Source organism: Falco cherrug, chromosome 4 (assembly GCF_023634085.1).
Source record: "Falco cherrug isolate bFalChe1 chromosome 4, bFalChe1.pri, whole genome shotgun sequence".
Classification (NCBI taxonomy): domain Eukaryota; kingdom Metazoa; phylum Chordata; class Aves; order Falconiformes; family Falconidae; genus Falco; species Falco cherrug.
In genome coordinates, this window is record NC_073700.1 from 47,441,254 (window position 1) to 47,455,519 (window position 14,266).

The 14,266-nt window shown below is 52.8% G+C and overlaps 1 protein-coding gene across 17 annotated transcripts in view; it reads right to left on the minus strand.

The window, feature by feature from the left end:
- TCF3 (transcription factor 3) overlaps positions 1 to 13,638 on the minus strand; it is an 80,160-nt gene extending 66,522 nt beyond the window's left edge. For 4 of the 17 annotated variants that reach the window (XM_055707323.1, XM_055707328.1, XM_055707322.1 and 1 more), the window contains exons 1-3: positions 13,280 to 13,635; positions 10,924 to 11,025; positions 3,756 to 3,828 (exon numbers count right to left, since the gene is read on the minus strand). In XM_055707323.1, coding sequence (XP_055563298.1) covers positions 3,756 to 3,828; positions 10,924 to 10,998 — 148 coding nt within the window. In that variant the 5' untranslated portion in view covers positions 10,999 to 11,025; positions 13,280 to 13,635. Of the gene's footprint in view, positions 1 to 3,755; positions 3,829 to 10,923; positions 11,026 to 13,279 lie in introns of all 17 variants that reach the window. The other 13 variants (XM_055707337.1, XM_055707332.1, XM_055707330.1 and 10 more) reach the window with 6 other exon arrangements.
- Positions 13,639 to 14,266: the final 628 nt, after the last annotated feature.

Consider the following 14,266-nt stretch of genomic DNA (forward strand, 5'->3'; position numbering starts at 1 on the left):
TACTGTCTTAATGTCAATTAAAAATGGTTACTTCCATGTGAAATTTAGCACAAGTGGTTTCCTGCTAGAGACACAGTTCAATATGGTGCGCTGGGAGGGAGCGCGTTTCTGATCAGAGTTGTCATTTACAAGCTGTGACACAGGGAGGATGGAGGGCAGGGTGTAAAATGGTTTGCTGCTGCAAATAATAAACAAACAGTTTGGCAAGGGGACAATGAAACTGCTGCCTTCTAGGACCAGGACAATAGGCATATGCTGAATGTTCCGGCTAAAATAAAATACTAGCAGCAAATGACATGGCTTAAGCTGGAAAACACAAGTTGCAGCTCAAAGCCCCAGGAAGACCAACTTCCCCGTGGTGACCTATATGTGCTATAAATGCTGCAGACACAGTCTGCATGACGTAAACTCCATCCTAGTGGCAATTGTTGGGTTTCGCCTTGCCAAGAAAACGCAAAGCGGAGGTGCTGAATTGTCCATGCGGCAGGGTAACTAAACCAGTTCCTCCCTGGTGCATTTAAGGACAGAAATAAGGGAAACAGTGGCAGAGCTTAAAATAAAATCAGAAGACAAATATAAAAGCAAAGGGATCTCAAAGCTGGAGGACTTGCATTGACACTTTGAATTTTCCTGGCCTGGGAAAGAGAAATGGGTTCCCCTTCATGAAGGGGCCGCCCACACGAGCACCAGCAGCTTGGCCAGGGCAAATATTAATTAGGATTTGAAAAGGATTTGGATTTGGGGCAATTTTATCACTGTGATTTTCTAGTAGGACTGTTTCAAATTACTGCACTCCCTTATTTACCAGTTGGACTTTGGAAGCAAGAACCTCATCTTGGCAAGTGAGGCATTTTGGCCAGGAGTCCTAAGAGTCACTGCCTTGCTCCCTCCACTCCTAACTTCGCCTGGGCAGGAAAGAGCCTCAAGTTAATAGCTCCTCCAGAGGGGAAAAAAATATACAAGCTATGTACTGCCCCAGAATTTTCCCAAGGAGGAGAAAGATGAAAACTGGGAGGCCACGAATTCACACATCCAAGGGTGGGCAGAAGCCTGAAACCCTAATTTTTCTGGCTCAAGACAACAACAGTTTATTATCTTGGGGTTACTACAATAACCCCAAATAATGAGACACTGGCACCAAGGTGCACATTACAAAACTAAAAACTAAATGAAGTTATGTTTGCTCCCCCTTTCCAGGCAGCAGGATGGCAGTGGAGGGGAAACGCTGCACTACCTTTACCAGGGCTACAGGACACTGATGGAACAGGTATCTGAAAAACACGAGGCGCATTCAAGATGAAGCCTAGGCCTTCCTGCAAGGCAAGAAGATTTAGGGAGCTAATCTCCAGGTCCAGATTACGGCGTGGCTGCAAGGCTCTCTGCTTCCTCAGCAAGTCCAGGTCCCCAAATCCAAGGGCCATCTGCTCCTCACCCTCTGACCACATCAGGGTTGGTGACAATTCGACTTCAAATTAAATTCTTAGCCGGATGGCTGGCTATGCCTTTGGGGATGAACTAGTATCTGATTGTACAGCACGTCAATTAGTGAATTAGGCTAAACCAACATCAAACAACTGTGGAAACAACCACTCGCCACTATCTAGGACCTAGTTTATACACCTTAAGTCCTTCTAATAGACACAGTGCACCCCTGTGCATGGCACATCTCGTTAACATCTTAATGCAATTATTCACCTCACCCAGCAAAAATCAATTGCCAAACATTTAGGACCAGAGAGGAGTCACCAAGCCAACACACAAATAAAACATGCCCCCCATGCTCCAAAGGTGAGGCCAAGGACAGCTGGCCAAGGGATGACTGCTGCTGGAGCAAAAGGCTTCCCCTAAACAAACCCCAAGCTGTGTTTCAAACCCAGGACGTCCACGGCAGGACAAAAGACTGAATGCAGAGGCCCGGGACTGGGACAGCAGCGATTGTGCAATGCCTTCAGTGCAGTTGTATAACATCAGTGCACTGCTTTTATGAACTGCTCACAGCCAGACGCAAAAAGCAGCAGCCCAGAGGAAGGGTGGTGTCAACATTACCTTTCATTCACCCGAAAGAAAAGAAGCCGAGCGGGGGGAAAGTAAAAGATTTTGTGTCATTTCGGCTGTTGCACAGCCAAGCAGAGGCGGGGGGGGGGGGACCGGTCACTGCACCGGCTGCACCGCAGAGCCCCGCTCGCAACCTCTCCTTGCTGGCCAGCACTATAAACCCAGCAGCCAAGCCAGCCTCTGAGCAGGAAACAAATTAATGTGAGCTGCTCCATTACTATTCTCTCACTAGCATGTAGCGCGTCTTTTGTGGATTATTTTAACAGCAGAAGCCACACACGGGAACACTCGCTGGAGAGATCAGCTTCCATCTGGGTTAACCTGAGAGTTTTCTCCCCTCCAATTTCCTCCAGCACCCACTCAACAGCTTCCCTCCCTATAAAAATATTTGCTCAAAACCATCTTGACATGCAGCTAACAGCCCCATCTGAAAGCAACAAATTTCCCTGGCCAAAAAGGGCAGGAGTGGGGCAGGAAAGAGTATACTCCTCCTGTCCTGCTTCTGCAGGTTTCCCCAAGAGCTGCCCCACAGCACGTTGTGGCACCAAAGCTGCTATCCAGAAACCCCACCCTGATCTCTGGGATGCCTCCTGGTGTTGGGGCACGGCTGTTCCACATGGCCAGGAGTTTCCCTGGACAGCGTGAGTCAGCCCAGGGTAGAGAAGGTCAAATTTTAACCATCCACAAAGCATTCAGCATGTTTCAGCAAGAAGGGCAAATTAACTGAACTTCCTGCACGCCAGGGGCTGCAGCGAGCCCTGCACAAAGCGGCTTCCCCAGGCATCAAAAGCCTGGCACAACACCGCGCCGTCCGCCTGGCCGGGGAATTCTCTGCTTCAGCCTCAAACGAAGCAGCGGCACATTTCCCAATCAGACATCTAAAGCTACGCGCCCTTCAGAGAGTCTCCTATCGCAGCTGGATCGCCAGGCTCCCTGCAGACGCCCTGCTCCCAAAGCCCTTTGATGCTGGCACCCCTGCCCTCTCCTCTGCACCCCGGCCAGCAGATGCGGCCATGCAGCGCTCCCAGGGAGCAGGGCCAGCTGCTGGCTTTGGGGACACTGCAGCAAGGTGGAACAAGGGAGGCTCTGCTTGACAGCACCCCAAAGCCACAGCAGGGTCCACACCTTAGAGGCTGGTGAAACAGCTCCAGCCACCCTTGCTGTCAGCCTCTCTGGGGTGGCTGCGCTGCCTGGAGGCACCTGGCCAGGAGGGCTCTGCAAAGGTTCTTCTGGGAATGCCGAGATCCCACCCAACAGCAGGGAGCTGCTGGAAGGGTTGAATGGAGCAGACACCCAAACTGCACACCAGAGTCTCCCTCTGGGCAGCTGAGCCCCAGACCATGTATGTCTTCTCGGTGACGTACAGCAAAAGTCTTCCAGAGCGCACACCTAAGCAGCTTAAGAGAACAGCACTGACTGTCTGCTCTCAGACTGCTTCAATCAGAGTGATGAGACAACCACCTTTAGCTCACGCAGTGACTTCTTAACTGGAGACAGATCGGCAAAGAGCAGCTTTGCCTACCCAGAGGCACGTGGAGCAACAAGAACATCATCCAGAAAAATAGTAGCAGACCACCACCAGAAAAATACTTAACACAAAACTACAGAAATTCCTCCTTTTGGATCTCTGGAAGCAAACACAAATTTATTGCAAGAAACATTATGGTGTTAAGAGGAAAAAAAATTTAAGATGACAGTACCTGATCCTCCAAACTGAGTGCTCGCTAGGGTCGTGGGTCTGTTTTTTCCATTAGCCACTGGCAGGGGAAACATCTAGAAAAACAAGAAGATGAGAGAGAAGGGAAGAGAAAAGAGATTTCAGTATGTTAGTTTTACTGTGCTGCTGCAAAAGGGGTCAGATGGGCAGGCAGTGGGGGAGGAAAGGGGGAAGAGAAGCACTTTATTGATGCAAAAAACTTTCCTCTCCTTGGGTCCCTGCTACATAGATCAGCTGCAGGAGGGACAGGAGAGCAGCACAGCTGTGCGCTAACATACACATGCATTCCTACGTGCACGAACTTCTCCTGTGTACACAGTGTGTCTGGTTCCTTAGGTACAACTGAAAAGCATCCAAGAAGCATCATTGCTGTGGTCAAAACCAATAGTTTCTTCCCTAACTAATTCACCGAGGCTCAGACTAGAGGGTGTCCCTGGGGCCATGGAGAAAGACCAACTCCATTCATAAAAAGCTAGCAGGGAAACAACAGCACCCCATCGAGACTGCAGCACCCAGCAGAGCTCATTTTATCTCTCAACACCCCAGCACCCGCAGTGGTCTGGGTCCCATCCTATGTCTCGCACACCCCCAGGCCCATCTCTGGCAACGTGCAGTGCGTGAGGAGGATGCAGGCTGGCACAGACAGAAATGACCGAGCCACAGGCGATGGTGAGGGAAGAGCCCTCCAGCCCCTGGTGCTTCGGGGGCTCTGGCAGTGCCATGACCTAACACAGCCCTGGGGTCTGGTGGGAGAAGCTACGCCAAGGGCAAAAGTATTTTAACACACAATTAGAAAGATTAACGTATTTTACAGTATCAGTCATTCTGGCTACTTGTTTGCTATACTGCTGCAGCTTCAGTATCACAACTAATCTTCTCCTGCCAGGGAGCTTCCTCAAAAATACTGCATACCTCATCAGCTAACCTGTATAAATATTTTTAATATAAGTTGGGAGGGTTTCAGAAGCTGTTATTTAAAAATTTATATGCACCTGCGTGCAGCAGAAAAGAAAACTAATTCTTCTCCACACAAATGGAGCTCCAGCCAATAAAACAACTGGTGGGAAAACGCTTAGTGAATTAACATTTTAATATCCTTTTACTACTCAACTCAAGATACTTTCACCACCAAGTCATTTGAATTTTTATTATTTTTAGCTTTGCAATGTCTGAGTAACTCAAAAGTTTAATGCTTTGAAGATTAAACAATGTAATGGCACAAGAGCCTACAGAAATGCAGCATTTCATGCCCTGACATAGCTGATGTCTGGCTGTGGTCAGAAACATTCCTTTGTACAAAACCGTCTGCCCAGCTTTGTTTTCACAAATGCCGGGGAGGAAAAAAAAAAAAAAAAAGAAAAAAAACCCCCACACCAACAGTTAAATGTGGTAGAGATGCAAAGAGAGCAGTTAAGAAACCAACTGCCATTCAAAAAAACCAACACAAATTTGGGATCATATATATGTATGCACAGACACACGTCATGCATATGTTGTATGTATGCATTTAAATAAAGGTGTAAACAGCATTTAAGTATGCAGCTCGCGTGTGGACAATCCCTCCCGCCAGCAGCCAGCCTGCAGACACCTGCCTTCCTATGGCTTCGCCCCCGGCCGTAACCCCCCTCTCCTTACACCCTCCCTAGACACAGCGGGGCAGCGAGAGCCACCGGACGGGGACAGGCACGGCTCGGGGGGGGGGGCTCCTGCTGCCACCTCCAGGAGGCTGCTGCCCACCCGGGGTGTGCTCCAGAGTCACCTGGGGTGGGCCGGCAGCCCCACCATGGAATATGCCTTGTTTCCTCAGGAAGGAAGCTGGGCTAGAAAACAAAAACAAACCCTGAGGACACCAAAGACTTGCAGCCTACCTTCCTCTGGGATGCTACAGGTTTCTCCTGCCCCCTACCCTTGCAGGGCAGGGTCGTTTTCAGCAAAGATCACCAAAATCACTAAAAAACGAATTTACAGGGCTGATCCCACTCAACCCGTGCTCACTCCCCTCCTCTTAAGGTAGGGAAAAAGATTAGGTGGTTCAAAACCCCCTTTCCAAGTGGCAATTCTGCATGTGCAAGCGGGAGGGATGGAATGCATGAACATAATGGTACCAAGCAGCAAGAAGCAAGAGGAGGATTAAAAAAAAAAAAAAAAGAAAAAGAGAAAAAAAAGCACTGCTGGTTCTTTTTTACGAGCACTTCTGCTTAATACTCGCTGATGCTGAAAAGCCCAAGGTTTGAGCAGCAAACATGAGTGGAGAAAATGAACCACCTTGTTCCATTGTGCAATGCACGCTTTCTACTTCTGCAAAAAAGGTGGTGTCCCCCCCGCCACCGCGCTCGGCAATCCCCAGCATGCCTCCGCACCCGGCCCCACCAGGGATGCCCTCCCCACCGCTCCCCTTCGCCTGCCTTTGCCTGCTTCGAGAGATATTTCGAGACTGATGCAACACCTTCCTTCCTGCTCTCCCTCCCCAAAGGATTAAGAAGTCACAGACCCCTTTCCACACTGAGGCGAGCAGGGATGCTAAAGCAGGGTGATGATGGGGAGGGGGGAACCCTGGGTTACCCCTTGCCTCAATACAGGCTCCAAACACATTTATCGTTTGCCAGCTCCAGGAAATGTTTTGTTTGGGTTTTTTTCTTACTGCCAGCTTGTTTTTCCACTGTGGTGTGGGCTGAAGCAGACCTGGTACGCTGCCTCGAGAAGCCTGGCACAAGTCGTATGTGAAGTGCCGGCTGCCTTTGCCGGCGTATGTCACTCACAGGCAAAGTTCACCCAGCCACTGCGAATTTCCTTTCTGCTTTAAAAATATACAGGGTGGAGGGAGGAGGCCAACGGGAGCTGGCACAAACCGGAGGGACCCAGGCATCAAGGAGGGACCCAGGCATGAGCATCTGAACAGCTGTAATTGGGTCATTACTTGGCCTTTGTTGGATTTGAATAATGTAGATTTAAACAGTTAGGTAAAATCCCCCCTCTTAAGTCTCTGTATTTGGTTCCTCAAGCCCTGTCTCCAGCCTCCCTGACAGCTCACAACAACTTCTGTGTACCCTTGGAGCTCAGTTTCCACCCCTCCCAAAGAATTTATTCTCCCTGGCTAAAAGATGCAAATCCAGCACATGGGAAGATCCAAACACCTGCACCTGCCACCAGGGAGGTTATAGCTAAGAGACCCCATGCTTTCAACAGCAAACTCCTAAGGCAAGAAAGGGAATTTGCCAGACAGAAGTACAGTATCAGCAGCATTTCATTTATTGCGCACTTCTACCAGTGCATCGGTGTTTTCAAATTAAATAGCTGTTTTCACTTTCTCCGCTCTTCCACCTTATGAACTCCAGGCTAAACCAACCTCAGGCCTGAACTCAAAACCTGAAATCTATTTTGCAGTGTGGAAAGTATCCAGCTGTTAATTCAGAGAGAAGAGGGAATTGGACTCAATAAACATTGCCAGCAGGATATTTTATACGTGTTCATTTAAGACAGACCTTCCTGACTACAGCCCCAAACATCCACCACGGCGTAAAGTCAAACTTTACAACTGCTTCGCTCTGAACAAAAGTGAGAGTTTTATCGTGGAAACACAGGCGGTGCACCTCAGTTGGAGCAGGGTGCAGGGCACAGCTTCAGCATCCTCCAGCAGGGCAGAAGCATCAGCAAGGGCAGAAGGAGCTTGCTCAAGCCCTGCTTGCTGGTAACAGTTTGGCTTTCACCCCCAGTTTGATGGCTGGAGCTATAAGGGCTGGCATGCAACAAGAGCAGTCACTTGCCGAGAAATCAGACGGCAGGTCCTATGTGACTGCTCAAGCCCCTGCCCACCCTGCAGCATCTCATCAAGCTAGAAACCCACCCTGACAACTAGCATCCCTGCAGCATATGGTTAATACTCTGCTAATAATCACGGCTGTTAACAGCATTTCACTTCTGCCAGAGACCTAGGCTGGCACAGAGCCGCCTGCCTCTCTGTCGAGCTTGGCAGGCGTGCCCTGTGGCACGGACAGGCCCCCAACCCCGTCCGCCTGCCTGGGCTGCTCCATCCCGGCTCCCCCCATGCCACGGGGTGCCTCTGCCCTCCGAGCACCCCAGCCCAGCTGGGATACCTGCCCATACCTTCGCACAACACACCAACTAGGGCAGCATGGCACAGCCGAGATGCCACCCAGGATAACCATGGCGAGTCCTCGTGGCCGAGCATCTCCCGACAGCACAGACCAAAGGTAGCCCCCGCCATACCGTACGCAGCCCAGGCCAAGCTGCCGAGCCAGGCTCAAAGGACAATGCACCCAAACCCACACCTAATAAGTTAAGCTGGCAACTCAAATCTATAGGCAGGATGCTTTCTCGAAAGCTCTCCTCCAGATTTGCAAGCCCGTCCTGGACAACTGCCAGGGAGTGGTGGTGAAAGAAAGCTCACAAATTACCTGTACTTTGGGGCAATTATAAAAGGCAATTTGTTCAGAGGTAGAGGTAAGCACGCTGCCGTGCACACCCCAAAGCAGCAATGAGACTACACAGCTGGGTGTCTGGCTCTGCCTCACTTAGACACACGTTACAGGTTCCTTTGATTTTCACCCTTATTGGCAAATTGCATTGGCACAAAGCTTTGGGTGAGTGCTTTGCAGCTCAATAACTACCCAATGTATTTATTTATTATTAAAGGCACCAGCCTTTCTTTTCAGGACCATAAGTTCAATTCATAGCACCTCACACACCCTGCCATTTACTGACCCCACGAACTCACATCCTGACTACACAAGCCCATTAGGGCCAGACCTTAAAATTCACTTGCTGCACAGCAAAAACACAGCGCAGACCTGAAGCAGAGACTACTGGGGTTGAACGTATTTTCTCTAGAAAAAAGGAATTAAAATACTGATCTGAAGCAAATGCTTCCAGCTGCTCTGAATCTCTCTAGTCTTCCCTCCCATCTACTCTCCTGGAGAGGACTAGTGGACCGATGCTCTACTCCTGCTTATTCAAAGAAAAATATAAATACACTTGAAAGGGTGAGCTTTGTGGTCAAAAAGCCTGCATCCCAATGACACGGGGAGAGCAACCCATGGAGCAGCCTCTCTGACGATGCCAGGGTGAAGACAGTCTGCTAACTAGGAAGCTTCCCGGTTTAGCCACTCATCCTTCAGGAGAGATGTTAATATTCCCCTTATGCAAACTCAGGAGAAGAGTGTGCATGTGCAGAGATGAGGGTTTGTGAAACAGATCTGGCTCAAATCCAGACTGTGTCGGAGCCCATCGGCCAACTTATCCTGGAGGGAACATCTTCAAACTATTTGCTGGCAAATGACATTTGCAGGCCTTGATCCTGCAAGCAGCCTCCCCCAGTGCTGCCGCTGAATGCGTGAGCCTTACACGAACGCAGAACAAGTTCTGGTCATTCCCAGGTTGAGACCAGCATAAAAAGCATTGGAATTGAACCCAAATTCAACCATTCAGATTAACCTCCAACAACAGAAACATTAGTGTACAAAGGGAACAGGTCAGGATCCCTTCAGGGAACACAGCTCTCAGCAGGCAGACAAGGATGGTTTGCTAAATTTGAAAATAAGCTCTTGGCGTTTTCTTTAAAGCTCTGAACAGTGAGTGCGAATTGATTTTTTTCTAAGGGGGAGAAAAAGCAAAGCAGGAGCCACTGCAGTCCCGGCCAGGGAGCAAGATTATGGGTTACTGACCTGGAAAGCTCCAGGGCTCCTGCCAACCCACCAGACCTCTGAGATGAGAGAGGGACAAATAACCACGCACCACTCCCCAGCAAGCCCTGAACATGCTCCTATTTTCAAACACACACCACCGGGGCAGTCCCCCTGCCAACTGTAAAACATACTACTGTAACAATACATCACTGGTAATTTAATGGAACCAGCCTCCCAATAGAAGCAGGAAACTGGGAGAACTGGGCCTCTCCTGCAGAAGTGCTCTTTGGGGAACAAAGAGACCTCACCACTGACCCCCACCTCCAGCATGGAGCCCTGCTGGGACAGGTACAAGCCCCAGCCGTATAAAAAGGTTTATTTCCTGGGTTGGTTCCATTGTTAAACCTCAGCAGCTGAGTCTCAGCACTTCCCACGAGTGTCACAGGTACCAGGACAGCAGGTGCCCCTAGCTCTGCCACTGCTTTTCCCCCTTTACTCCTTCTCCAAGGGGCCAGAAAAATCAGCCCAGCAGGGACATGAGCTGGGTGACCCAGGACAGCCCAGAGCCACAGCAGTGACACTCATGGTTATTCCTCCTTGCGGAGCTGTTTTTTCTATCTTTGCAGCACGTTTGCTTATCTAAAAAGCAAGACGCACACTTCAAGTGCCATGAGGGTGCAACACACAACAGAGGAACCCAAGAGAAAGTTATTTTCTTTTGAACGTAAGCTCTCCCCTCCACAAGTCAGCTGCCAACGACAGCCAGCGCTGGTGCAGCAAGCGCACAGCACACACATCGCCAACCCTGGATGGCAGCACAGATAGGGACTAACCCTCGCTCTGCTACAACTACAAGGGGCTTCTCCTCCCTCTGAGCTGTGCACACCCTTCTGTGGGAACTCTTAGGTCCTGTTTCTTTGAAAATCAACAGCTCCTAAATGCAGCTAAAGGTTTCCAGGATACAGAAGAGCAGAGTGTGGGGAACACAAGTGTCCAACTCCTGCAAAAATCATGCACTGGAAAGCTTGGACATTTGAAACTGTGACAGAATAACCTGTGGGAGCAAAAGTTTAATAGTCTGGATCTGGGGAGAGGAAAAAAAGCTTGATTAATCAGCTACTGAAGTTACATCTTTGCATGGCTTCAGAAACAGTCCACCCAGCCCATTTCACAGTGAGCATTTAAACAGAGAACACACAACTCCATCACATTTCCCCAGAATTTCCCACCAAAAAAATCCCAACAAATCCAACCCACCTCTCAGTGCTCCCTGCAAGGAAACAATATACGCTGGGGGGGGGGGGGGGGGGGGAAGAGGAGGGGCAGAAGCTTTGCTTTAACTTGAAAATAAACAAGTTGCAGCACATGTGCACGCACACAAACAGGGCACATCTGAAACCCATCATGTCCAATTTACAGGCTCACATTTCCTCCCCTTCTGCAGTGCCAAAACACTGCGCACAAGCAAAGCCCCGGGGCCTTTAAAGCCCCCCGGCCGCGCTCCCTTACCATACTGAAGTCCAGCAGGTCACTGAGCTCTTTGTCTGTCCCAACTGCAGCCATTCTCTGCTGCTGCTGATTCATACTCCCACAGACTCAACAGTGGCAGTCCTAGAGAAAGCGAGGGGGAGGGGAAAGAGATATTTTAATGACTACGGCAAACTACCCACCCCATTGATGAATATTTTAAAAAGACAAGAGAGAGAAAGGGGCGAGAAAAGAAAAATCCTTTGCGTGTCTCCAGCATCCAACTCCTCCGCTGAGAGCACAGTCGGAGTCCTCACATAGCACCCAAAGGCAGGAACAAGCACTCTATTGACCAGACACACTTGTATGTTAGTTTTTTGCTGCCAATTCCACTAGTTCGGGCCAATTCTGTTCCTGGCGTGTGGCAAATGAAGGGAAAAAAAAAAAAAAAAAGAAGAGTCAACTCATTTATCAAAGGGTTCAGGCAAGTTATCACTCAGGCGCTTGTCTGGCTCAGCTTGCCCCCACTCCTTCCCCCACACTCTCACTCCCCGCAGGAGGCTCTCTTGTCCTTGCCTAGTTTTGTTTAAAAAAAAAAAAAAAAAAAAGTCTGATCTTATGCCTCTTTCCTTTGGGTTGCCGAGCACCTGCAGCTGCTTTTTCAGGGGCTGAGTTTGGGGATGCCCAGCCAGGCTGTACCCAGTGAGAACTGAACCTCTCTGCTCCCAAAAGAGATTGGGAAAAAAAAAAATTTTGTTTTCGGAGGGTTTTGCAAAAATAAAGCCCTCCAGGCAACCTTGTGAGATAGGTAAATATTATTCTTCCTAATTTTACAGATTATTTTTTTTAAAGGGAGACTGATCTTTTTGGCCAGCTCACTATGATAGAAAAATATTTCTTTGGGAGGGAGGAAGGGAGGCCTGGGATGAGATAAAAGATTCCCTTTTTTTTCCTTTTTTTTTTTTTTTTTTTTTAGGAACTCATTCATGGTTACAAAGGGCAGCTGGCCAATAAATTTAACTCATTAATCATAAGGGTAAAAAAAAAAAAAAAAAAAAAAAGAAGGGGGGGAGAAAACTCTGTGCAATCCAAAATGTTTGTAGGCTGTGCCTGCTCAGTCACCACATTTCAATGAAGTTTTTTTTTAAAAAAAAAAAAAACAAAAAACAACCAAAAAATGCTGAAATCAGCCCAGCATGTACAAACCCTTGGCCACTATGTATATATAAAAAAAAAAAAAAAAAAAACAACCAACCAGCCTGGGGATTTTTTTTTTTTTAAACTTCTTTTCTTTAAAAAGCGTTTAAGTGTCATCGATGCATCTGGTCAGTATTTTTAAAGCAACTTTACCAACGCGCTGCCCCAGCCTGGGGGGAGATGCGGTTAGAGCCCGGAGGGACCCCCGGTGCTGCCGGGGGGAGGGGGCAGCCCCTCAGCAGCCCCCCCCAAACCCCCCACCCCTTGAACAACACCCCGAATTCAGCGCGGGAGGTTATTTTTACATCCACCCCCCCTCTCCCCGCTCCTATTTTTAGCTGCCCCCGCAGAGCGCGGGCAGGCTGAGCCCGGCCCCGGCCCGGCAGGGCTCCCCCCCCGGCCCGGCCCGGCTCCCCCCGCCGCGGCGGCACAAAGGCCGGGCAGGACCCGCGGCGGAGCGGGGTAAGGCGGCAGATGTCCGCGCTTCCCCCCGGCCTCGGACAAAGGCCCGGCCGCCCCGGGACACGCGTGGGCCCGGCCAGGCCGGACCGGGCCCAACTAGGCCGGACCGAGCCCCGCTCGCCCCTCGCCGAGCCCCGCCGGGGGGGCTGACGGGGGGAACGGGACGCGCGTTGCTTCCCCCCTCCCCACTGCAGGGGGGACGGCGAAGTGGGTCACTGCCCCCCGCCGACTCCCCGGCCGGGGGGGGGCACAACGGGCTGCCCCCGCCCAGGGCGGAGGGAGGAGGCCGACTCGGGCCCCCACGGGCTCCCTCGCTGCCGCGGGTGGGAGCAGGCTGCCCGCCGCGCCACGGGGGGAGGCCGAAGCAGCGCCCCCCCCCCTCCCCAGCCCCGTTGGCTCCCCCAACTTCTGCAGCCCCCCGCCGCCCCCGTGTGCCCAAACCGGGCTGAAGTTCGCAGCACGACCGCGGCCCGGCCCCCCACGCCGGGGAAGGGAAGGGGGAACCCCCCTTCAACGCGCCGTACGGACCCCCCAGCACGTCCGGCCCCCCCTCCCCCGCGCCCCGGCAAACTTTGCCGGGAGCCGGCAGCGCCCGGGACAATGGAGCCCGGCCCGGCCCCGGCCCGGCAGCCTCACAGCCACCGCGCCGGGACCCCCACCACCCGCGACACCGGCGGGCACGCTCCCGTACTGCATTATTCGCTTTATTATCATTATTTTTTATTCTTTTTTTTTTTACCTGTTCCGGGGCAGGTGCGGCCCCCCCGTGCGTGCGCGGGGGAGGGGAAGCGCATGAAGGTCCCGCGGGCGGGCAGCGGGGCGGGCGGCGGCCCTGGCGCCCAGGGCCGGCGGGCGGCGGCGGCGGCGCCTATTGTTCTCGCGCCGCCGGCGGATACAATGTAGCGAAGCGGCGCGATCGCCCCGCACCGGGCGGCGCGTGCGCCCCGGCCCGGCCCGCCCCGCGCCCCCGCCCCCCCCCCCCGGCCGCCCCGGGCCGCCGGGCCCTAACGCTGCTGCTGCCGCCGCTCCGCCTCCCGCTCTTGCCGCTGCTGCTGCCCCCGCCGGCACCGCTGCCTCCGCATGGTCCCCCCGCGGCGGCGGCGGCGGCGGGGCGGACGCGACGGCCCCCCCCCCCCCGGCACACACCCCCCGCACACACCCCCCGCCTCACAGCCCGCCCCTGCGCGGCGCGCCGCCTCCCCCCGCTGTATCCCTCCGCACAGGTGATGAGAGGAAAAAGGCTTCCCCACGCGTACCTCGCGGCCGCGGGCGTAAGCGGGGCGGCAGATGTTGCGGCAGGGCGGGCCCCGACGGCAGCGCGGAGGGGGGGGAGGGGAGGCGAGGCAGTCCCCCGCTCCGTGGGGGACTATGTTTCTTGGCGGAGGGGAACGGAGAGACATAGTACCGAGGGGCGGAGCGACGCGGCCGTGACGACGCGGGACCTCCGGCAGATGGACTGATAAGGCCGCAGGGCGCCGTCCAACAGGAGGGCTACGCCGCTCCGAGTGGCAGGCCGTCTGGCCAACCAGAGTGCGCCCTGTCCCGGTCCCCGCCCACCGAGCGCGGGGGCGGAGCGCGGGGGAGGCCGGGGGTGGCCGCTGGTTCACGTCGCCGCCCGCAGCTTCTCCGGCGGGGCCGGCCCTGGGTAGGGGTTCCGCCGCGGGCCCAGCGACACTCCCGGGCCTACCCCCGCCCCGCCTGGCAGCAGCCGCCTTACGGCTGGACG